This window comes from Rutilus rutilus (genome assembly GCF_951802725.1).
Source record: "Rutilus rutilus genome assembly, chromosome: 16".
NCBI classification, from domain to species: domain Eukaryota; kingdom Metazoa; phylum Chordata; class Actinopteri; order Cypriniformes; family Leuciscidae; genus Rutilus; species Rutilus rutilus.
The window spans coordinates 2,268,264-2,292,842 of record NC_140224.1 but is presented as its reverse complement, the minus strand read 5'-3'; the positions used below and the strand labels follow the sequence as shown (position 1 = coordinate 2,292,842).

The 24,579-nt window shown below is 36.4% G+C and overlaps 1 protein-coding gene across 4 annotated transcripts in view; it reads right to left on the bottom strand.

Moving 5' to 3' along the window:
• Positions 1-23,170, bottom strand: part of usp22 (ubiquitin specific peptidase 22) — a 53,238-nt gene extending 30,068 nt beyond the window's left edge. For 2 of the 4 annotated variants that reach the window (XM_084434161.1, XM_084434162.1), the window contains exons 1-2: positions 22,649-23,069; positions 4,406-4,538 (exon numbers count right to left, since the gene is read on the bottom strand). In XM_084434161.1, the coding sequence (XP_084290287.1) occupies positions 4,406-4,538; positions 22,649-22,768 (253 nt within the window). In that variant the 5' untranslated portion in view covers positions 22,769-23,069. Of the gene's footprint in view, positions 1-4,405; positions 4,539-13,835; positions 13,890-22,648 lie in introns of all 4 variants that reach the window. The other 2 variants (XM_084434160.1, XM_084434159.1) reach the window with 2 other exon arrangements.
• Positions 23,171-24,579: the final 1,409 nt, after the last annotated feature.

Sequence of the window (24,579 nt, the reverse complement as noted above, 5' to 3'; positions counted from 1 at the left end):
ATAACTCAATTTATCTGAAATTTGATCTTTGAAACTTTGCTGACCTTTTACATTCAAGCAGCTGCATCACACACTACATGAAAGGTGATATCTGAAAAAAGCATAATGGGGCACTTTAAGTATTATTGTGTGCCACATCCACCATTAAAATAAGTGCACTGTGTTTTCAACTCTCCAGTTGCTAAAGTGTACAATTAGTTGTGCTTTAAATTGGGCTTTCTTTACTAAAACAACTGATGGATAGAATCTGGATTACATTTACTCATTTTTGATCATCCGAGCATCACAATAAAGGAGGAACGTGTCGACATTTCAGGTTCATTGCAACTTTTGAACTATTGTAAATAGTATTTGACTATTTTTGACTGACAAAAATGCCGGCGGACGGAAACACAGTGAGTTGATCAAAATCTTTCTTTTTAGTAAACTCTGTGTACACAAACACTGTTCTCAATGCTGGAGTTCATGTGTAGAGCTCCTGGTGAGACTTCCAGCACAGTTTCATGTGGTGTTGAGTCGTCTTAGTGCTTTAAAAATAGCTATTTTTGATGCTATCATAAAAAAAAGTGCCCCATTCACAAGGCGGTCAAACTTAAAAGTGGTGTTTCCATTCTAATTAGCCTTTTAAACGAAGGTTTGCCTCGAGTAGATTAACAAAAAGACCCTAGGCTGCATTTTGGCGAGAGTTACCCTTTAAATGGACGACAAAGTCCCAAACTTTGAGTCAGTGCATCCATGTTCTCCTCTCTGAGTTTAGCTTCTTTATGGACTGTTCGGGCCATCTGTGACAAAGACTGCCAACCGCGCTACAGAAAGAGATGCTCATGCTCTCCTTCTCGGAAAATAAAGCTAATTTCGGGTTTTTCAAAATAACACCACCACTTTTCTGGCCTACTTTAGAACATATTAAAACATTTATGTTCTAGAGCACAAACTTTTTGGTTCAAAAGCATACGAATGGTGTCAGGACAGAAGTAGTCCGAGACGCTTTTGTTGCCGTCGAACAAACACGTTTGCCCATATATATTTCTAACTGATCAGACTACAAGGCGCACGAGCTACTTTCACATGCAAACAAATAATCCATTAGTAATCGGTCTGAAAACCTACATTCTTTAATAATGTTCTTCAATCTACAAGTTTAGAGTTTTTTAGTTATTTGTATTGGGAGTAACCCACGAGCAACGTTCTCCAGTTAGCCTAGATACAGTCAAACCAAAATCTATTCAGACACTTTCTCACATTATCACAGTTTATTTGCTATAATTATGGGTAATAAAACATGAGCAGAACTCAGTTGATATTTGACTGGTTTTGTCCGTCCTTCTGTTAGACTGTCTCACACATGAATTATGTTGAATATCTGTCAGCTGTTAAATTTAACTACACAATTAGATAATACCAGTTTAGCTCAACCAATCACCAAGCAATGCTTCATTTTGTTCAGTCTGTGGTGTTAAAAGATCACATTAGCAATTAAGGCGAGACACGGCAGGCAAAAACATCGATTTTTCACGCAGTGGTCAGTTTTGAGATTTGGGCTAGTTTACTCCTTTAATAAAACGTTGAAAATATACATTAAGATGTTTATTTTATTACATTTTGTTTACTTGCGGCGGTAAGTTTCTCCCGAATTTACGAACACACTCGCCGAGATCCGTCTGTTCACTGAAGTCTGTCGTGACCAATATCGTTGTAAAGCTCCGAGTCTCCTGCACAACGCTAACCCAAATATGGGCATTTCCTTTCTATCAGTAACCAATCGTGAATGTCCAAAGGGGGATTTAAAGCTAACGACGAAATCTCATTTAGAGCGATTTAAATCTTTTACTGCCGTTTTCTCAAAATGAGTTTTTTTTGTCATTCTCCAGTACAAACATCTCAGCCTATGTAGCACCTGTGCACACCAAACTTTCCAGGTATACACTTAGCAGTATTCCGAAGATATTTTCAGAGGGATTTGTTAATAAATCATTCCTGGCCTGATTTGTGAGACATTTTAATCAAAAAAAATATGGCGAAAATAGATTTTTTAAGGCTATTAACAGTATATTTTGATTTCCTAGGTAATGAAAGCATATATCCTGATACCCTCTACATTTTTTTCTTTCATCTTGTGTGTAAACAAAATGAAAAAATAATTTTGCACTTATGATATGGTCAGATCTATCTACCGAAAATATATGCAAAATCCTGCATATTTAATGAGATAATGCCTAATTTGCATAATTAAACATAAACATTTCTAAAACTTGTAATACATTTGTTTTATATACTTGTGTAAGTAATCAACTGAGGAAGTTTCATGGTGATATCTATTATTTAAAAATTTTACCCTATTCACCTGTAGTGTCTCGCCTTAACACTTGGTTCCAAATTTGTATACATTGTACTGGTATTCACTGTACGAATAATTTTTGGGTATAATATTTGCTATCCTCACTTACATAAATGAACTATAGTGTCCTGCACAGAAAAAAAATCTAAAATTATATCTGGCATCTGAATAATGTTTGGTTCGCCTGTGTTTGGTTGTCGTATCTTGGGTGGTTCTTCCTCTTTCGATACACAAGAGGAAATCCTAAAAGATGGCAGACAGAGATGGCAGCTTCAGATCTCTAGGTAGAAATTAATTAAATTGATTGTGTGAAGCCCGAGGGTGATCTGGAAAAGCCCCAAACCTCTGAAACAGGTGGTTGACGAACTCTAAGCCATCGCTGGAAGCAAACACTGCAAGTCACACAGAGTCAGGGACTATTATCCCCTCGCACACTATAATTACCCAATTTCCCGTCTGTTTGCGCTTCTTATTTGTTTGTTGTTGGAGGGTGGCGCCCCTCCTCATTAAAACAGAGGGGATAATTACATGCCACCGATGCATTAAGGAACTGGGAGATTTCCAAGACCCCATCCAAACATCCACAGACGCATTAGTGCACTTGCTGCCTCTTGCTTGTCGAGTACAATCAGAAAAGCGTCTTTTTTTTTTTTTTAATGGCTTTTGGAGCAGAAATGAAACTAGATTTTTGTGCATGTATGGTGGGGTATTGGATTATAAACCAGTACTTCTCTATTCAGTATTCAACATTAGGGCCCTACGATTTCCGTGATGTGAAAAAGCAAATAGAATCGACGGGACCCGGTCACAGAAATGGAAATTACTGTATAAACTAATAACACGGAACTTGGAAACTTAATAAATTGAAAAGTAGGGCTGTATAATCGATCAAATTCTGATCTAGACTAATGTCTGTGAATATTCAAGCAGAAAAAGAAACTCGAAGATCTTCAATACCAACCCGTCAAAATAAAAGTTCAACTTGAAGAAATTATGACAGAAATATGTGTGTCACATTTAACAATAAGGTCTCATTAATTAATGCATTAACTAACAATGAGCAATATATTCTTACAGCATTTATTAACCCTTGTTAAACAATTTTGGATTTTAAAAATGTATTAGTAAATGTAGAAATTAACATTAAGATTAATAAATGCTGTAGAAGTATTGTTAACTAATGTAAAGTAGTTAGCCTAACTAATGTCAAAGGTAAAAGGTTACCAATATACCACTAGTGTACAGTAGAATGCACTGCACTTCTCAAAGTAATAATAACAATAAAAAAAACTTTTAATAAGGAGTATTACAATGTTTCTTCCATGTTTTAAACTTAACTAAATCATAAATACAGGAAAATTAAAACAGACAAAAAACAAATACAAATTTTACTCAATTATTAAATTGTTAAAGCGGATTAGACATGCTTTTTGATTATTAAAACGTAATTAAATCATTAAAAACAAGAATCTAGAAAAAAAAAAAAAAACATGAAATATTGGGAAAATTAAAATGGTTTTCAATGTTAAACATTTAATAAATTGCTGTTAAATTGTATACATTTCATGATTTCAAAAATAATTAGCCATGCGCCTTGGTTAATACAATTTAATTTGACCATTAAAACAGAATCCAGTAAAAAAAAAAAAAAAAAAGTTTAAATTAATAAACAAATTAAAAATTAACAAAAAAATAAAATAATTATATGACCCTAAATTTTTTATTTTTTATAAAAACATTTAACAAATCATTGTTAAATTGTAGAAATTTCATGATTTCAATTAATTAAACATGATAAAAAATTTAAATATAACCATTAAAACAGAATCTATAAAAAAACTGAATTCGGAGGGGAAAATAAAACCCTAAAATATGCATCTCAAAAGCTTCCTAGAGTCCTGAATGACCCGGTGTGACTGTGTCCATTATCCATCATGAGTTTACTTGTCATGATTGTGTGTTCTGCGCGCGAGTAGTGCTCATATGTTCTGTTTTCTGCGTGTCTTACCTGAGAAGCTGAAATGCGTACGAGTAAGTCTTTGTGAAGAACGCTTGTGTGCATCTTACCTAGGTTGTGTCTCTTGTTTTTGGCGTGCTCGTGGATGTGTTTCTTGCTGAAACAGCCGAAGAACACACAATGGAGACAGGAGTGAAGTCGATTTAAATGAGCTCCACACATGTGACACATACATGACTTCGCCTAGGATGAAAAGAGAAAGAGATACAAGCGTTTAGATAAGAGATACTTCACCGATTAGCATTAAGCTTTGTATCAGTAGAAACCCGGTAGTATTTTCGCATGCCCGTGCTTCCCTCCCTCATGTCCCCCTGAGACCAGACATTTCTGTATTGTGTGTCTGGACAAAAACCTCAGATGACACAGAAATTATCATTTATCATAATCAGAGGCTCTTTTGTCCAGAGGCGAGAGACTCCAGCCAATAGGAGGAGCTCGTCCCGCATGTCTTCAACCCACCCATAGGGGGATCTCACGATAACACGCCGTCTTTTCAGTTTCGACTCGACTAGTAGCCTAGCTGTATCATCTCTTCCGATACTGCCCTCTGTAACCGGTAGGCGTGGCTTGGGCGTGTCCTCATAGGGCAGCAAAGCAAGTGCATTCTGGGAGTTGTAGTCTTTCATCCACATGAGCCAGAAATAAATTTTCTGGCTTTTCTCAGTCTAGAAGGCACCAGCTTCTAAAATAATTTCACATTCCTATTACATAAATGACCCAATTTAAATACACATTCATCTCTCCAGCGGTGAAATATCCCTTTAGTTTATTTTAGCACAGCAGAAGGGGTTCAGGAAGCAACAAGTGATTTTCTCAACGGAAAAACCTTTTAAGACAGATCAACCTTTCATTATAGGGACTTTGCTCTCAACTCTCAATGTCCTTGAAAAAAAAAAAAAAAGGATAATGCATAATAATGGGCCGATTATAAGTCCTGAAATTAAATTTAAAGGCGGTGAATCTGTTACAGAAGCAGTGCTTTGATGGCTATAGCAACAGTGTTTCAGAGAGAATGAATTTAAGAGACAAAAATCTTTATATTGTGACGTGTTCATGATCAGTTTAATCTCTGAAGGTCTAAATGCAGTGAATTTTGTCTTGTAGTCCTGTACCCGAAGCTGAAAGCCATGTGACGCATCAGTCATGATCCCACAGTCGCCAATCACCCTCTGGCTCCGCCTGCTTACAGTAGCCACGCCCCCCAAACTCTCACTATTGGTTGAGCTGGAAAGTGATTGACAGATCTGAGCAGACACTGTGTTTCGATTAGGGATGCGCGATATATCGGCTACCATATCGGTATCGGCCGATATATGTTAATTATTAATGTTATCGACCCTATAAGAGAATTTGACTGATGTATTAAAGACAATAAATCATGTATTATCTCCTTCAGCTGAGACTCTTCAGATGCCACTGTTCAACATGCATGATGGTTTTGAATTGCTTGAAATATGATTGGAATCACTTCAAAAAGGAAAATATAGTTAAGTGCGACATGTGCGGTCAACAAAATTTTAACTAGAACATTATAATTGTGTGTTTGGGACATGGCTTTAATGGTGAGACTTTTGTTCTTGTAATCAGGCTCTCAAAAACTACATACAAATTTGGATTTAGATTTATCGGCCAATATATCGGTTATCGGCTTTCAAATATAAAGAATTATCGGTTATCGGTCAATTTTCATATCGGCGCGTCCCTAGTTTTGATGATGCCTGGGACTTTTACGGGAGATAAACACATGAATGGCATACTACTATTAGTCAAAGAACAATACGCTGGGTTAAAATAATGCATTTTAACATTCGCTTCACCTTTAAAATATGCATTAAACAGAAATAGCAAAGAAAAACCACAATAGGACTAGATGTTTTGTTCTCATTCCTAATTCGTACTCGCTGACTATCCCAATACCCTGATCTCCAATCTAGTACAGTAGTGTTGGTTTTAGATCACTAAACCGCTCCAGTGTTTAACAGATCGCTCAGCTTTTACCTCCAGACTTGCTATTTTTATAGAGACCCCATTTTCAGCTTCACACCTCACCCTTTTCGTTACTCCCCGGCGACACGCCACCCAGCAGACGACTGAGAATAACCCTCCTGCCGCTAGAGCGTCACACCACAGGTGAGACGAGAACACACAGAACTGGAGCGCTTCGGCATGTTTCTTTTTCATTACAGCGGCTTTAATGAAACCGTGCGCTACAACCACCACGGCCTGAAGTCTAGTGAGTCGGACATATGGAAAAATGAGGATGTTACAGAGAAAAGATAAATGTAAATCATGCTAACGTCATTATTATTAAACCAAAAAGAAACCTTAACGTTCTCATTCGAGTTGAAAGAAAGCGGCCCTGTGGATGTTTCGGGAGAGAGGAGGAGGAGACGGGAAAGGCCTTGTTTTGTCCGTGTTTCATCAGAGTAATTTGATCGAGGGAGAAAGGCCTGCGGTAAGGTGAACTTGGCGAACATATGATACGGTGTTAAATCGCACAACAGCGCATCAAACATCTGCATGGGATCACAAGAGCATGACTGGGCTATTATAGGTTTTGCAAGCTGCAGTGAAGCCTAATATCATTAAGTATTACCGTAATATGATATTCAAAAGTTCCCGATCACGTCATGAAACAGGATCATTTCATGACCAAACACCTCGCCACACCCAGACTCTACAACACAACCTGACTGTGATGAGCACAACAGTGCACTACTCACAGCTAGTGTGCAATACATGTCGTATGCAAATTATCTGTAGGAATAAAGAGCGTTACCAAAAAGTGCATTACATGTTCTTGACATGACCTTCCATTTCTGTTCATGTTCTTTATGCATTTTTTTTTTTACGCTCCATTAAAAATTATTTTTATTAAACTGGCAACGAGATCATGCAAAAAATATTTTGAGAGATCATGCAAAAAATATTTTGAACTATGAACTGTCCGAAACATTTAGCAATGCATGCATAATGCATCTATTGTTAAAGATCAAACAAAAAAAATATGTAAATCATGACACAATGTTCATTTTTGGATGAATAATAATAATTCATTACATTTTCCACAAATTTCCACAAATATTAACATCATAATTCTAGCTAAGTTTTTTATATTTAAATTTTAAACAATGTCATGCACCAAAGAACCAATATTTATCAGCCAGTTTTGATCAATTTAAAACCACTGGCATATCGGCTATAAAAAAAGGCCGATATAACAAACCGATATTTTATTAATTAATGGCGTGAAGACACTACATAAGAAATATGCAATGTTCTGTAATAAGTCAACTATGAGTTAATGTTGTAAATATGAAATATTTGAGCGCATGATTAACTTCTGAAGGTTGTCTCACTTTGTGCCGCTCTTATTATGTTGGCCTGTTGAATGTTAAATGGATCCAATCCATGTCTAATAAATATGATTTGATGATGCAGCAACAGACCTGCATGCGTTTTCGAACTTTAAAACATGATCAAAACAATAATCTATTTTAAAGACTAAAGCAAGCAAGCGACAAATATCGGTATTGGCCAAAAACTATAATTTAACAAAAATCCTATCAGTGCATCCCTATAAATGTACATTTATAACGCTATACTTTGTGTTAAATGACCTTGGCTTTAAATGACAGAGAAGTAGTTTTTTTTTTTTTTTTTTTATAGAAAGTCATAAAAGATATGACTTATCAAGACTATCATAGATTTTTCATAGATTTCATAGACTATCAGATTTTTTTCTTATCCTATAGGGAAAATTGGGAATGCAAAAAATATATTTGTTGTAGTCATTCACCATTATAGAGGTTTACACATCTATGATGGAAGTGAAAAGGAAAAAAAAACTGCCTTTCAAACTAAAAATATTTGCATAGCAGAGTAATTCAGTGATCTGAACATTAGTTTCACTCTGAACATCTCTGACTCTCCACACATCCTGATCACACACAGGTGTCATTTCTCCCTTACATCTACACTTCATCATCCGATCTCTCTCTCTCTCTCTCTCTCTCTCTCTCTCTCTCTCTCTCTCTCTCTCTCTCTGGTGTAATGTTGAATTAGATCATGCATTGATCCGGACCTCATCTGAGATGTGGATGTGAGGCTGAAGAACAAGCTTTTGAAGGATCAGCTTCGTCCTACAAGATCCACTGCAGGCTACGCGACGCGTGGAGAATATCTCTGCAGCTTTGCTGGCACACAATTGTAAAATAAAAACCCTAAAATGGCACAGCGACGACGCACCAAACAATTGCCTGCAGTCACCTGTGAAGATAAAATAAAAAACACAAATAAAATAAAATATAAAAAATAGGGATAGATTTTTTTGGGTGAAAAAAGTAAAAAAAAAAATGAAATATTAAATAAATAAAAAATAGGGATGCGTAAAAATAAATATGTAAAATAAAATAAAAACAATTTAAAATAAATTTCTTTTTTTTTTTATAAAATGAATTAATTAAAATAAAAATGGATTTTGTCAATCAATCACGATCTTCATTTAAACAATTATTCTCACAATTCCAAGATCAATCTCTTATTCTATTTATTCCTGCAGATGTATAATAAGCAGTCAGTCCCGCTTAAACTTCATCACAATTAATATTAATATAATAAATTATTATAAGTATTATTATTTTGAAGTATTCAATTATTTGCTCTCTTCAATTGTGAGTCGCTTTGGATAAAAGCTGCTAAATTATTAAATGTAAATTAATATAATAATATGGCATGTTTGATGGCTTCAGTCGTTGTTCTGCGAAACATGCAATGCAACTCAGTCTGATTCACAAACAAATGACTCACATGAGACGGTTCTTTAGATGAATCAAATCAAAACGAAAATTAAATCCATATGAACAGGTAAGTAGATGACATCAGACCAGAGAGAAGGGCTCCTCTGTTAGCCACGGAAGCCAGACGATGATGCCGGAACCAGTATAACCAGCAACAAACCAGCACTGTCATCCCTCGTAACGCATGTGCCTTTCAGTCATTCTGGCAGCTCACAGCGAATCAACATCCTCGAGGACAGCGGGAAGGATTTTATCATTGGTCCTCCACTATAGAGAGTGTGTGTGTGTGTGTGTGTGTGTGTGTGTGTGTGTGTGTGTGTGTGTGTGTGTGTGTGTGTGTGTGTGTGTGTGTGTGTGTGTGTGTGTGTGTGTGTGTGTGTGTGTGTGTGTGTGTGTGTGTGTGTGTGTGTGTGTGTGTGTGTGTGTGTGTGTGTGTGTGTGTGTGTGTGTGTGTGTGTGTGTGTGTGTGTGTGTGTGTGTGTGTGTGTGTGTGTGTGTGTGTGTGTGTGTGTGTGTGTGTGTAATGTCTTTGGCCATCCCATCACGTTGTATTTAGTCAATGTATGTCGGCACCCCTCTCCGACCGGGACTGTAACAAATCACTACAGTTTTGGATCATTTCTGTATGGTTATCAAACTCTGACTGTTGTGAAATGCTTTGTTTGAGGTCAAAGGTTATGCAGTTAATGCATTTTGAATTAGGATGCTTCAAAAAAAAAAAAAATCTGTGGCCAAAATGTTGATGCATCCCTATATTGGAAATGCAGTCCAAGTTCTTTATAGGGTAAAAATGTGCCTATATTGTGACAAAAGTGTGTGTATATATATATATATATATATATATATATATATATTTTTTTTTTTTTATTTTTTTTTTTTATCAATTATGGTGATTAGCTTCAATATTTTACAAAAGTATTTTAGAATATTTTAATAATTGATTGGGCTTGGATGTTATGGTAGTGCCATCTGAAATATTAAGTAATTATGTTTTAAATGTATTACGTTATTCCAAATAAAGTATTTATTTTACCAACCATTTTAAATAAAATTTAAAATATTTATTAGGTTTATATATATTTTTAATGAATTAAATAAATTCAAATAAATAGACGATAAAAAAATCATAATAAATAAATAAATAATAAAATATTTTAAATAAATAAAAACTATAAAAAATAAAGAGAAAAAAAAATAAAAAAAGAGAAAAAAATTATAATAAATAAATAAATAGAAATATTTATAAACATTAAATGTATATATATGTATATACATCATTTTTCTTTTATGTCTATGAATATAAACCATTCATAAGGATCAATAACGACAGTGACTATAACCAGCTTTCGAACCGCCAATCACATCGGCTCTCACAGTTTCTGCGGCAACCGAACATCCAATCACTGCGTGGCTGCCGTGTTTCCAAGATCACAAGTGTAGTAGGAGGCGTGTGGGTGATGAGGAGAATCAAGGGAGGCGAGAGACATGAAAGAGGAGAAACAAAAAAGAGACACAGAAGAGGGAAGCGCTGATGATAAAGGCTGGATGACGGTTCAAACGCATGCAGATGAGGTACGAGAACGCCTCGACTGTGATGAGCCCGCTCGAGGCCAAACAAACGAGATCAGCTGAGAGAAACGCAAAGGGAGTGTAAGACTGATGCTAAGATGCTGAAGGCAACACCACAACACAATTAACGGAGAGGCCTTGTTGTCAATTACCCAGAGTCCCATTCTGCTGAAGGACTGCTGCTGAATGGGAAGGACGCTCACTGTGTGAAACGTTACTACACTTAATCCCGGAGTCTATCCCTTCTCTGCAATTAAAAGACTCATTACGATCTGCAGCAGAGAAATAGTGAAACAGTAGTTTCTTTAAAGTGATTCAAGTAACATGATGAGATGAAACATTATGACCGCCTGTCTAATATGGTGTTTATTTGATTACAGTTCATTTTGTCAGCTATTTTTTTTTTTTTTTGTCTCAGTCCTGTCTCAAATGTGTGCTTTTTAGTTATCATTAGGGATGAACCGATATGAAAATTTTGGCCGATACCGATAACCGATAATTCTTTATATTTGAAAACCGATAACCGATATATTGGCCGATAAATCTAAATAAAAATTTTTGTATATTTTTTGAGAGCATGATTACAAAAACAAAAGTCTCATGTCCCAATCACACCATTATAATGATGTTCTCATAATGTTATGAAGCCGATATGACGGACTTGAGCTGCACATTTTGGATTTTCCTTTTTGAAGTGATTCAATCATATTTCAAGCACATCATGTTGAACAGTGGCATCTGAAGTGTCTCAGCTGAAGGAGATAATACATTATTTATCAGCTTTAATATATCGGCGACATTTTCTTATCGGGCCGATAACATTAAAAATGAACATATATCGGCTGATACCGATATGGTGGCCGATATATCACGCATACTCCGTTATCATCATATTTGGTCAACCTTATCCTGTTTTTGTTTAGTCAAGTTTTAGTCACCTAAATGTTTGAGCATTTTAGTCTAGTCAATCAAAAACGTCACTTTTTTTGTCATGCTGCATAATGGTTAAATTAATAATCCCGATTATTTTGCTCAAAATTATAATAGAAATTTATTTTTACATTTCATTCGACTTATTATAGACTTATTGCACTTTCACCTATAAAACACAAATCAAGCTAATATAGTCGTAAACCACAAACGCTAATACAGTGAAGAGATGTTCATGTTTACATTTATTACAGATCATCTCCGAGAAGATTCGATCGCAGATTTAGTCGCAGAAAACAGCGCAAGTGGCTCGTGAGTCGTGCCAGAACACCGACCGACCGAAACGACACCTTCATTTCAGCAGAAATCTCAAATGGATTAATATAAACGAGCTCATCCGCACGACTTCCGCAGTGTAGAGAGAGTGTGCGCGCGCATGGTGGCCAGGTTGCAAATATTAAGTAAATATTAGTAATAACAGTAAATATTAAGTTTCACTAAACCACGATAAAATGTACTGACGGTTCGTATTATCGTTTAAAATTGAATTATCATTAAAACCGTGTTTGATTATCGCGATTCTAATAACTCACTGTAAATCCTGTAAGTCTGGCGCAGGCGCAGCGCGCAATGTTGTTGTTTTTTTTATCCGAGAAGGAATGGCGGAAGGCAGATTAAAGCAGCACTCAGTAGCTTCGGGATTTCTACGCTGTATTCTCGCTTTTTGCTCGCAGGTTTCTCTCTAGAGCTCCCCCACAGCTTCGGAATTGATATTTGACAACACTGTTGTAAAAACTCGTTGGTGATTCTCAGACACCAGAGGCTAGTAGATCAACGACATCAAAGCAGATGGGATATTCTTTAAAACGTCTTCTTCATTCGGGTTTCCGACAGAGTGAGGGAGCGCAATAATGACGGCATTCTAGCAGATTTCTTTTGGCCGTAAAGCAGTTGTTTACATCGCAAGACCTGATATCACGCGATACTTCCTGTCGCGGCGGCCGGCGGCCCAAAGTTGCAAGTGCGTATTTTCCGCTCACGGGCACCAGGGGGGTGCGAAACGACCACCATTCAACCCGAAATAAGTATTATAACCATTCCAATGACTCCGAAGCTGTTCAGTTAAGGTAAAAAAGTTACTTAGTTCACCTTTAATGTTATAAATCATACATGATCACAAAAATATTATCAAACTCAGTAAACAATAAATCAACTCTAATTTCATTTTCAATACAATCGAAAACGGAGACGCAAGACGGCAAGTTGTGTTTGAATGAAACGAGAGAGCGCGTGCGCGTCCGTTGTGATACTTGTGCGCTGTGTTATAATGCGTTGTTATTGACGACGGTCATTTTAAGGAAGAAAATGCCACAGAATGTGGTTTTATTTGTTGTTTGTTGATTTTCAAATATAAAACTTGTCGAAATGTTTTCAGTTATTTTTGAACACTTTCATCTCGTTTTAACAAAACCGTGATAATATTGATAATCACGATAATTTTGGTCGCTATTATCGTGATATGAAATTTTCATACCGCCCCATCCCTAAAGTAAAACACCGGGTAGAAAGCGTGTTCTTTTAACAGAACAGCTCTGATTGGGGGACTGGCTTCATTCGCTCCGGATGAATATTGTTGGTGTTACAGGACTCGAATTTCTCAAGGCTGAGCATAATTTTACTAATTCCTGCACAAAATCTGCGTGCACATAAAGAGAGGCATATTGGATATATAAAACATTATGACAGGACCATGTGTCAGGTCTTAAAGTGACAGCAGCCTAATATATCAGCTGCCAAATTATGAGATAATATTACAAATATATATATGGCAGTTTTTCTCCAAGGTATCGATGCCAAAATTGTGGCCAGTGAAGTGAGAAAAAAAGTGGGGCTGGCAAGTAAAAAAGTTAATGTCAAGCCCTGATGGTCATATATGTGTATCTGATGTACATATGAATATTTTTGCTGCTGAATTTGTTTGTAAACCAGTTCATTTACATGACCTGCCCAAAAATGAACGAACCAAATAAATGTTTAGGAGAGTGTGTCTGATTATTTGACCACAAAGTTGCATGCAGGCTACGGTCACACTATGTATTAATGTATAAATGTATTAAAGTAAGAGTTTGCAGTCTCTACTTTTCACTTATTAGGCCAACAAAAGTTCTGCAGTTTGTGGTACCTTGAATGTAATCTTCAATGCATCTGGAACGAAGCCGCCCTCCTCCACCACACACTAAAACCCAGAGAACAAAACAATATCTTGAGATAAAAATGATCAAACGTTCTTGATTTGTATTCAAGTCACAAAAGCGGTGTGTTTAAGCATTTGTAAGGCTGTGAATTATGAGCCAGTAAAACCTGTAGTCGCATTGCTCCTTTTCTTCAGCTTTTCCTGATTTAAAACATCCTCTACGCCCCTTTAAAACTCCTCTGAGGCCTGACGTCGAGCGCTTTAGACTCGCACCGTATCCGTAAATATTCCCGTTGAGGCCCAGGAGAGACACGCAGATGCTGTGGGACCGTATATATTAAACACGAGAAGCTGGTATCAATATGACAACCGGCCCACGGTCCAATTAATTATTGATGGTGAGCTGGAAGCCCATATAACGTCACATGCAGAATAGATGTGGAACAGCCGCCCTATAAAAATAGTTTTAATGGTAAATTAAGACTACGCGAATAATTGGACAAGCTTCAGTGAAGGCTTGTGTTAATCACTGCGACGGCTAAGATGAACTTTGTGTGGATGATGGTTGTGCAATTTCTCTCAAAAGAAAGCCATAATTCTCACCCTCACACTAACGACCACTATTAATTGATGCGTTTGTGAACGTCGACAAACACGATATGAATTAAATGTTCATTAGTAAAACTTAATGGACCGAAATTAAGTCATCTTGATGGTTCGTGTACTTTGTGTCACGTTTTTTTTTTACAAAGGCCCAATGAACAGCTGGTATTAACAAATCTTATTTTAGTGTCCGTGACCCTGAGTTCATACTTTACCAGTGAGGTAATATGTATGCATTACATATGAATTTATGAAGCGGTTATATATTACAGAAATTTCAGTACTGGTGTGCAAACACTGGTACAATTTCATGGTTCTCTGTACCAATTTTTATGCCATAGCACAAACTACTGGAGGACTGATTAAAGTAACCATTTGAAAATAAGAAGGTATTAAATTACTGATGCTAATAACGAGTGTATACATAAAGTATGGTCAAAATTGTTACCCAGAAGAACCATGAACCAATGAATCAATGGCCCATTCATAAAGAGAGCAATTTACCTTATTCCTGAATGAATCAGCTGTTCGAGCAAATCGAATTAAGGACTCTAATGGCAGATTTAGTTGCTTATTTAGAGTACCATTTCATAAAAAAAAAAAAAAATTCCATATTAATTTAGTAGGTATAGTTCACCCCAAAAATGAACATTCTGTCATTTAGAAGCCTAAAAGTTTATATTCTAAAGCTACTTTTTGTAATGTCTATTTGATGGTTTTCTGCTTTAAAAAAATAATGACTTTATATTATATTTTGGGGGTAATTTCTCATATGCCAAATTTAATGTATGAATATTTAGATTAAAAAATGCAATCGCTTGACAGCCCTAATATATGCATGCACACACATGCATGCATATAAACACACACGTAGGCTACTGTGTGTGTGTGTGTGTGTGTGTGTGTGTGTGTGTGTGTGTGTGTGTGTGTGTGTGTGTGTGTGTGTGTGTATATATATATATATATATGCGTATATGTGTGTGTGTATGTGTATATGTATATATGTATGTATGTGTATATATGTAAATGCGTATGTATGTGTATATATATATATATATATATATATATATATATATATATATATATATATATATATATATATATATATGTGTGTGTGTGTGTGTGTGCACGTGTGTATGCAAGTATATATATATATATATATATATATATATATATATATATATATGATTGATGTGTTATGCATGTCATTTGAGTGATTAGATCAAAAAAAGGCAGATAGCATTAACTAGGCCAGAGATGTGAAGCTAAGCTAAGGTGAATACAAGCACATACGATAAATAAATGAACACACCCGCAGGCGTCTCTGCATACGTAATGAGTGCTCTGTTCACTTGCTGTTTGAGCAAAGCAAACACCGTTGTCTACATGAAATGCATAAAGCCAGCTCAGCAGGGATCATTATGATCACGGCATGGATATAACTAAACCCAAGCGAGGCGTCTCTTGCGCTCATAGTATAACAGGTCTGGTATTTATAGTGAGTCACATGGTGGGGAAAACACAAAAAAACTCAATTGCACATGTATCTTTGAATCTACTGATTCAGGGCATGGGAGGGAAAGCATCCATAATAATCCATGTAATCGGACTCACTACACAACAATCACTCCTCAATTGTGCTGACTTCAAATACTACAGCTAATAATGTGATGTTTAGTGGCGCCTACCCACCTGAGCGAGACCGCACGGGTAATCTGGTAATCTGAACCGAGTCCTCTAGCTGTGAAGGACAGGCCTCGTGTTTGTTTTGCAGCATATTTTTCATAAGAATGAGACAGGGCGAGACTCTAAGAAGTGAAGCAACCAATCACATTTTGCCTTGTTTATGTGTGGCACTTGTTAATCTGTAATGGATAACGGTCACAATAGCAGGCTGGATCATATTGCCCGCGTTATCGTGACATCTAGCTATTTTAAAAAAGCCTTTCTTTTAAAAACAAATGAACACTATGCTAGGATGTGTGACGTCATTTTGAACAAAATCAGGAAAGCAAAGTTTGTTTTAGGAGTTCGAAACAGCAACATTTTCCAGAAACGCCTCCGAACTAACATTAGTCCGTGACGAAGACGTGACACGTGTGCGTGTGGCTCTGAGGCTCCGCCTTCTTTAACGTGGAAATCTTCTCCGGTTCAGTCCGTCGAGGACAAACGAGCAAAAACATGAACACTTTGGAGATTAATGGCATAATTGTTATTAAAAAGTTATTATTATAACTTTACTATTATTAAAAACTGCCTTATGTGCAACTTAAATGTTTGTACAAATCCGTTGTTAATTTTATCCTGTAATATTATTGTAATGCAAGAGAAAAATGTACTTATATCCAAATTAGGGCTGTCCAGACTAAAGATTCTTCTAGTCAACTAGTAGTCACTCATTTAAGCACTTAGTCGACTAATTGCATGTTTATATTAATTTAATGACTAAAATATATACTGGGGGGAGGAATATATTGCCTATTCAACGCTGATTATAATGTATATGATAATGATTGTGAATGTGAATGTTGAAAAAATGGCACGGAGACATTATTTATTTATTACTATTTTCCGAGTCTGCACATGTGGTTGACGATGCGGACTCGTAGCCGATAGTGGAGAGAAATGCACCATTACATAATCAGCACACATTTGATTTCTATTTGAATTGGTTTGTGTAAAAGTAGACATGCTCCGAAAAGTAGTTAACGGAGATCGAGACGGCAAAAAGGCAAATCTTGTGTGTTTTCTTTATTTTACAAACATTTTGGCATTGTGAGTTTACACAGATAAAATTAGACCCTTTACAGTTTCGAATGATCCATGTGACCAAAACTTTTGTATTTTTTTGAGTATTTTAAGCCGTTTCTGCTGTTATCGCGCCGGCGCCTCCATGTCATCCAGTAGGGACGCACCGATACCAGTGCTCGGGTTTCGGTCCGATACTGTGCTCATGTACCCTGGAAATCCAGAGTTCTCGCGAGATCACAAGCTGAATTTGCGTCGAGCAATGATAAAGATTGATAATGGAAAAAAAAATTCTGTTGCTTTATCGTTATCGGCGGATAACGCTGTCCAATCACGAGCCAATTTGGCGTGTTACTTATGTTTACTCACTTTGCTGGGGAAGTTCGTGTAAACCAAATATGTGCAGATTTAGCGATATCTTTATGATATATTAAATACAGCATATTGCGCAGAATCTGCTCATATCTGGCCCTCTTGAACACACACGTCACTGCGCGACAAATAACGGCACACTCGTTCAGTTGCACTGAAGCACTAGCGAAGATTAAAAAGCATTTGGTAAACAGAAAATACTTATTTTCCAACATCCTACATATTTTTTGATGTTCGTTGTACTGTATTGATCATTTGATCTGTCCACCTAAAACACATTTTGGGGCGAAAAGGATGAGGATGAAAGAGGAAGGGAAGAGAAGAGATGGCTGGGTGACAGGATTTTGCTTGAATAATAAATAAAACTTTATCAATTTTATAATAATTTCTCAGCCAAATTCAATATATGATTAATTAGATTTAAAAAAAATGTAATCGCTTGACAGCGCAAATATATGCATACACACACACACACACATATATGTAGGCTACTGTTTTTGTGTATGTATGTATGTATGTATGCATGCATGTATGTATGTATGTATGCATGTATGTATGTATATGTGCGTGCGTGCGTATGTATGTATGTATGTATGTATGCATGCATGCATGCATGCATGCATGTATGTATGTATGTATGTATGTATGTATGTATGTATGTATGTATGTATGTATGTATGTATGTATGTATGTATGCATGCATGCATGCATGTATGTATGTATGTATGTATGTATGCATGTATGTATGTCCATAGCTTTGACAATAGTTAATCTGGTTTATTTCTTTTCTATTTTTGGCTAGCCGGTAACTTAAATTTAGTAGCCAAATTGGCGGGTGAGTGAAAGTTAATTTCAAACCCTGGTTATAGCTGTGGTTGTGAACGCTGCTATTCTTTAATATTGAGAATGATTTTTAGAACTATATCTTTATCGTTATCTTTACAGTTATCGTCCTTGGTGTGAACGGGCCTCAACTATTGGGGGCAAATCCAAATGAATCACTCGTGAATCAAAACCCCAGGCCTATTGTGAGCATCAGACGGATGGGTGTGCCATCTGAAGCTTAGACTCGGCACTGGTGTAAAAAACATCCACTAAAGGCCTTCATCACACACACACACACACACACACACACACACACACACACACACACACACACACACACACACACACACACACACACACACAGTGTGTGTTGTTCTGCAGCGGGGCTTTATAAGCTCCTCGTACTCCTGCTGTTCCTTCACGCGTACAACCTGACAGATGAGAGGCGAGCTGGTCCCTTTCCCACCTGATGCGATCTGGTTTCTGACAACTTATGATTAATCTGTCAATGGTGACCTAAGATGGGTAAATTCAGCATTTCGCCCATGCTAAACGCTGCACTAAAGGGTAAGCTCACCTAAAAATGGAAATTATGTCATCAATTACTCATTGTGTCGTTGCAAACCCATAAGACTTTATTTCATCTTCAGAAAGAAGATATTTGGTAACACTTTACAAGAAGGTTCATTAGTTAACATTAATGTATTAACTAGCATGAACTAACAATGAACAATACATTTGTTACAGTATTTATTAATCTTTGTTAATGTAAGTTAATAAAAATACAGCTGTTCATTGTTTGTTCATGTTAGTTTCCTCCCTCATGTCCCCCAACTCAGATGACGCAAAAATGGTCATTTAGCTCATCAGAGGCTCTTTTGTCCAGAGGCGAGAGACTCCAGCCAATAGGAGGAGCTCGTCCCGCATGTCTTCAACCCGCCCATAGGGGGATCTCACGATAAAACATCATCTTTTCAGTTTCAGTCGACTAGTAGCCTAGCTGTCTTATTTCTCCCGACACTGCCCTCTGTAACCGGGAGGCGTGGCTTGGGCGTGGCCTCGTAGGGCAGCGAAGCAAGTGCATTCTGGGAGTTGTAGTCTTTCATCCACATGAGCCAAAAATACATTTTCTGGCTTTTCTCAGTCTAGAAGGCACCAGCTTCTAAAATAATTTCACATTTCTACTACATAAATGACCCGATTTAAATACACATTCATCTTTCCAGCGGTGAACTAATGTTAAGAAATGCAACCTTTGATTTTTAATAACTCATTAGTAAATGTTTAAATTAATATTAACTAAGATTAATAAATGCTTAAGTATTGTTCATTCATAGTTCAAGTTAACTAAGGTAGTGAACCAATGAACCTTATTGTAAAGTGTTACTGATATTTCTATTGAAATCTGAGAGATTTCTGCATTGAAACCCAAAACTCTGACGCTTCAAAACGTTCATAAAAAGATCGCAATATAAACAAAGCGTGTCGTTTGAAGAGTCACGATCGCTTGATGAACATTTAATTTAGGCTTTTATTCACATGTAGCCTAAACATTGATCCGCGAACATACACAGAGCACGCAAATATGGTAAACGGAAGGATATGAACATTTTGGCCGATAGCGATATAACTCTTTACATTTGAAAGCCGATAACCGATATATTGGCCGATAAATCTAAATCCAAATTTTTATATAATTTTGGAGAGCCTGATTACAAAAACAAAAGTCTCACCATTAAATCCCAATGTCCCAAACACACAATTATAATGTTCTCATTATAATTGTATGTTGCTTATACGCTGTATTTACCTTTTTTGATGTAATTCCAATCATATTTCAAGCCATTCAAAACCATCATGTTGAACAGTGCGCATCTGAAGTGTCTCAGCTGAAGGAAATAATACATTATTTATCAGCTTTAATATATCGGCGAAATATCGGGCCGATAACTATGACAAAAAATTACCATATATCGTCTGATACCGATATGGTGGCCGATATATCGTGCATCCCTAACAAAAAGCTCAACCGTACTTGCTCGGTTCATATGGATTTATTTTATGAATGCTTTGAAGTGTTTCAATGGAGGGACAAATCACAGACGTCATTAAAAATATCTTCATTTGTATCTTAACGAAAGTCTTATGGGTTTGGTGAGCAACTGAACATAGAATTTTCATTTTTGGGTGAACAGTCCCTTTAAATAAACCAGAAGAATAGCGGGTGTGTCTAATACGTCAGATGTGCTGTAATACAAACCAAATTACAGTTTTCCATGAGATATGGAGATTATGGACTAGTGCCATATGGAACAATCATGATTATGCCTCTAAAACTATATGCATTAATACCTCACAGAAAGCTTGTCATTCAATGCATACGGTATATTAAAACTCACTGAATTTGGAAGTTAATGTGTGCATTATATTGTGGCTGGTTTATAGATTAGAATTATTGTTGTTTTTTTATTAATAATGCAAAAAAAAACAAAAATCACCTTTGAATAATTTCTTGAAGAATAAAAAAAAATAATGCAATAAGAAAACATAAAACTCAGTTGACTTGACCTCAATTGTGACGATGATGAGTCATGCAATCCTGAGTGAACCAGATGTAACTTGAGGCAACATGACGGCACTCACCCTATATTAATAAACAACCCATTACCAAAGATTCGCCCATAAAATGATTATCATCAATATGTGTTATCATGTGTGACATATCAATCTGGCAAGCCTGTGAGACTGGCATTTCTTTCAGAGCAGAGACGCCGTATATCGAGGGTGACATTTGATTTGCATGAATCATGATGCATATTTCAGGATAATCCTTTTGTTTTCCAGAGGGAGATGGGTAGAGTTAGGATAGTTAGTTATTAAACTGTCATCTGATGCCACACGCTTTGACGCCATCGAAAAAGCGATGGAAGTCTGACTCATTTCTGCGAATTGGTTCGTTCGAACACTTATTTAATGAAGCGATTCAAAATGACAAAATGTGCACCGTCACATGGTTACTAACCGGTTCAGCTGCCTTAGTTCCAGTAGGATTTTCCTCCATTTATTTTGAGATAGGGATTTTAAAAAGGCCATGAAATAAGCCAACCAGCTACGAGATTAATCAAAACATTACAAATATGATTTGAAGGAGAGAAAAACAATTGGAAACGGCACAGAAAGACAAAGGCACCAGGCTGTGAACTTTAATGAGGGAAGAAACCACGCATTGGACTATTGTTTAAACACATTATGTATATAAAAACAGTATATTTTGACATATACTTTGAAATATGTCTTTTGCAGTGCATCATGGGAGTGGGCAGGAGTTATTTTGCTGCAATTTTTTTGTTTCCATTCTCTGATTGGTGGAGAGTGTGAGCAGAATCATGGGTAATGTAGTTATTCACCGGAAATTCTCGGTTAAACATTATTATTTACAAAATAAGTAGTAAGAATGTTGGCTAGCGGCTTTAACAAACGCATATTCAATCATTTAACGCCTAGTAGCTCACGTCACAGTAGGTCTGCCTTTAAAGTTTATTGTTAATAATCAGTTCAATCAATCAAAATATGTAGATTGATTTACTATTAAGGGTTTTTACTTAAATGTAATGTTCGGTTAGTTGAAGCAGACTCAACTCTTTAAAAACGTTCAGTTATGTTTTTGAATAATTAACGGTTCTCGGTTCAAACAAGTCGGCGAACCGATTCAGTGCGGTTGTTAAAGGAAGCATTCGAACCGGTTCAAACGATTCACTGAAATGATCCGTTTTAAAAAAGGTTCACGGATTGTTCCTCAAATAATGGAATTATTAAAAATGGAGGCAGTGAACATAACTTGTTTGTCCTGAATGATGACACACAACGGACAAATTCCGTGATAACTGTGAAACTGAAACCTCTATTCGTGCATTGGGCAATCAATGATTTTTAAAGGCCTGGTAAGCATCAAACAACGAAGAAATGAGGTCGTGTATGGTCAAAATGACATCTCGTGGCAATTAAACTCGCTTAAAGCAAGTAAAAAACACTGGCAGCTGAATAGCATCTCTTGATCCCCACGTCCAGCCCCATGAAAGCAATGCATAAGGAGTCTGCGCAGGCCAGCCAATGCATCCACATAGGGATAAACGTGGATTCATATCTCTTGGTGAAAATAAATCACGAATTGTGTTTGAGGGGGCAATGCGACTTGGCATCGGGAAGGATGGGCCGATGCAATGCACCACTGGGTTCTGGTGGATTTTATTTACCTTGCGTTTCCTGGTTTCGGCAGAGCCGCTCCACACAAAGCACTGGTATATGACCCGCAGATTCTGCTTCCAGTTGTCCACTTTGAACCCGTTCACATGGGAGCACCCGGCCGGACTCATGACAGAAAACACATTCGAGTTCCTCTGTATTTCAGCGATGAAATGAAGTCACGAGGAGAATTATCCACCAATTGTTCCGTTTTGCCAGGCAATGCGGGGTCGAAGATGCGTACCTTATACATGCGTGGAGCGTTTCTCAATACCCTCGCTGCATAAATATGTCATTCCTGACGATAATAACGCGCGCAAGCTTGTGCTAAAACTGAGCACACTTTGATATTGTATTTTCCAAGTCGGCTGTTTTAATGGACGGCAATGGAATTCAACTGAGCACCGTGGGCGACGCAATCCTTGCGATACTAAGCGCTGATTGGCAGATGGCTTGTAGCCCGTGGCTTTGATTGGCTAGCGCGCGTGTCATTTCCGTTAAAGCCCCGCCGACGTTTCAGAACTTTGAAATCTGATTGGCTGGCGCGTCCGCTTGTCTTTGTTCAAAGACTTGGAGCGCTTGTGATTGGCTGCTGCAGCACCTCGCGTCGGTCCTTCTGTTCTTGTTGGTTATGTCATTCAAGTAGAAAACACACATGCCTACCTGCATTGAAGTTGTGAATTTGAAAATCAGTGTTGTCATGAGTGTGAAAGTGGAGCGTCTCCGGCCCATTCGTTCATGACGGAGAACTGCTCGCTGAATACATGGACTGGTTGGATACGTTAATTAAACAAGGCATTTTAACCCGTTTTAATGTTTTGTTGATTGCATGAAATAGTGGCATAAGCTATTTTTGTCATATTTTAGACCCAAACCATATCAAATACAAATATAAATTTGGCTTAAAGAAAATGATGCCTATTTTCTGGGAAAGAATTAAGACAAACATCAATTTCATCGTCTTATTTCTGGTAGTGACACGGGAATATAAAATAGTGTAACATCAAGAAACACCCCAATATCATCAATTAATAGTTTATAAATAATATTACATCAAAATGTAACAATTTTAATTACCTATTTTGATAGTGACACAGGAATATAACATATAATAAGACCAAGAAACATCCCAATATCATCAATAAATGGTTTATGAATAATATTGCAAAAAAAATTAAGCCTGTAATGTAATGTAACTACCGGTAGACAACATTCAATTTCAACTGAAAAAAAATATTTAATTTTTTTTGCTAGTGATACATGAGTTTATGGTATTCATATGCTCTCAAGAAACATCCCCAAATCATCAATATAACTGTTTATAAATAATATTAAAAGAACAATTAATTGAAATTGAACAAGAAAGCCCTTCATTTTATTATCTAATTTGATAGTGCCACATGAATATAAGATAAGAAACACCCCAAAATCATCAATAATTTGTTTATGAATAATATTACAAGAAAAATGTAGCCTATAAGTTAATTTATCAATTTAATTATCTATTTTGTTAGTGACACAAGAATGTAAGATAAATATCTCTCAAGAAACAACCCAAATCATCAATAGATTGTTTATAAATAATATTGAAATAAAATGTATTGAAATTTAACTATAAATCCCTTCATTTTGTTATCTAATTTGATAGTGGCACATGAATTATAAGGCAAGAAACACCCCAAAATCATCCATAAATGTAACTAAATAAGATTACAAGAAAAGGAGGTTCAATAAAATTGAAAATTCTACAAGCAAACCTCAATTTTATAATCTATTTCAGAAGTGACCTCAAAATATAAGACATTCCTCTGAAGAAACACCACAAAATCATCAATAGATTGTTTATAGATAATATTACAAGAAAAATGAATTGAAATTGAACAAGAAAGCCCTTCATTTTATTATATAATTTGATAGTGGCACATGAATATAAGATAAGAAA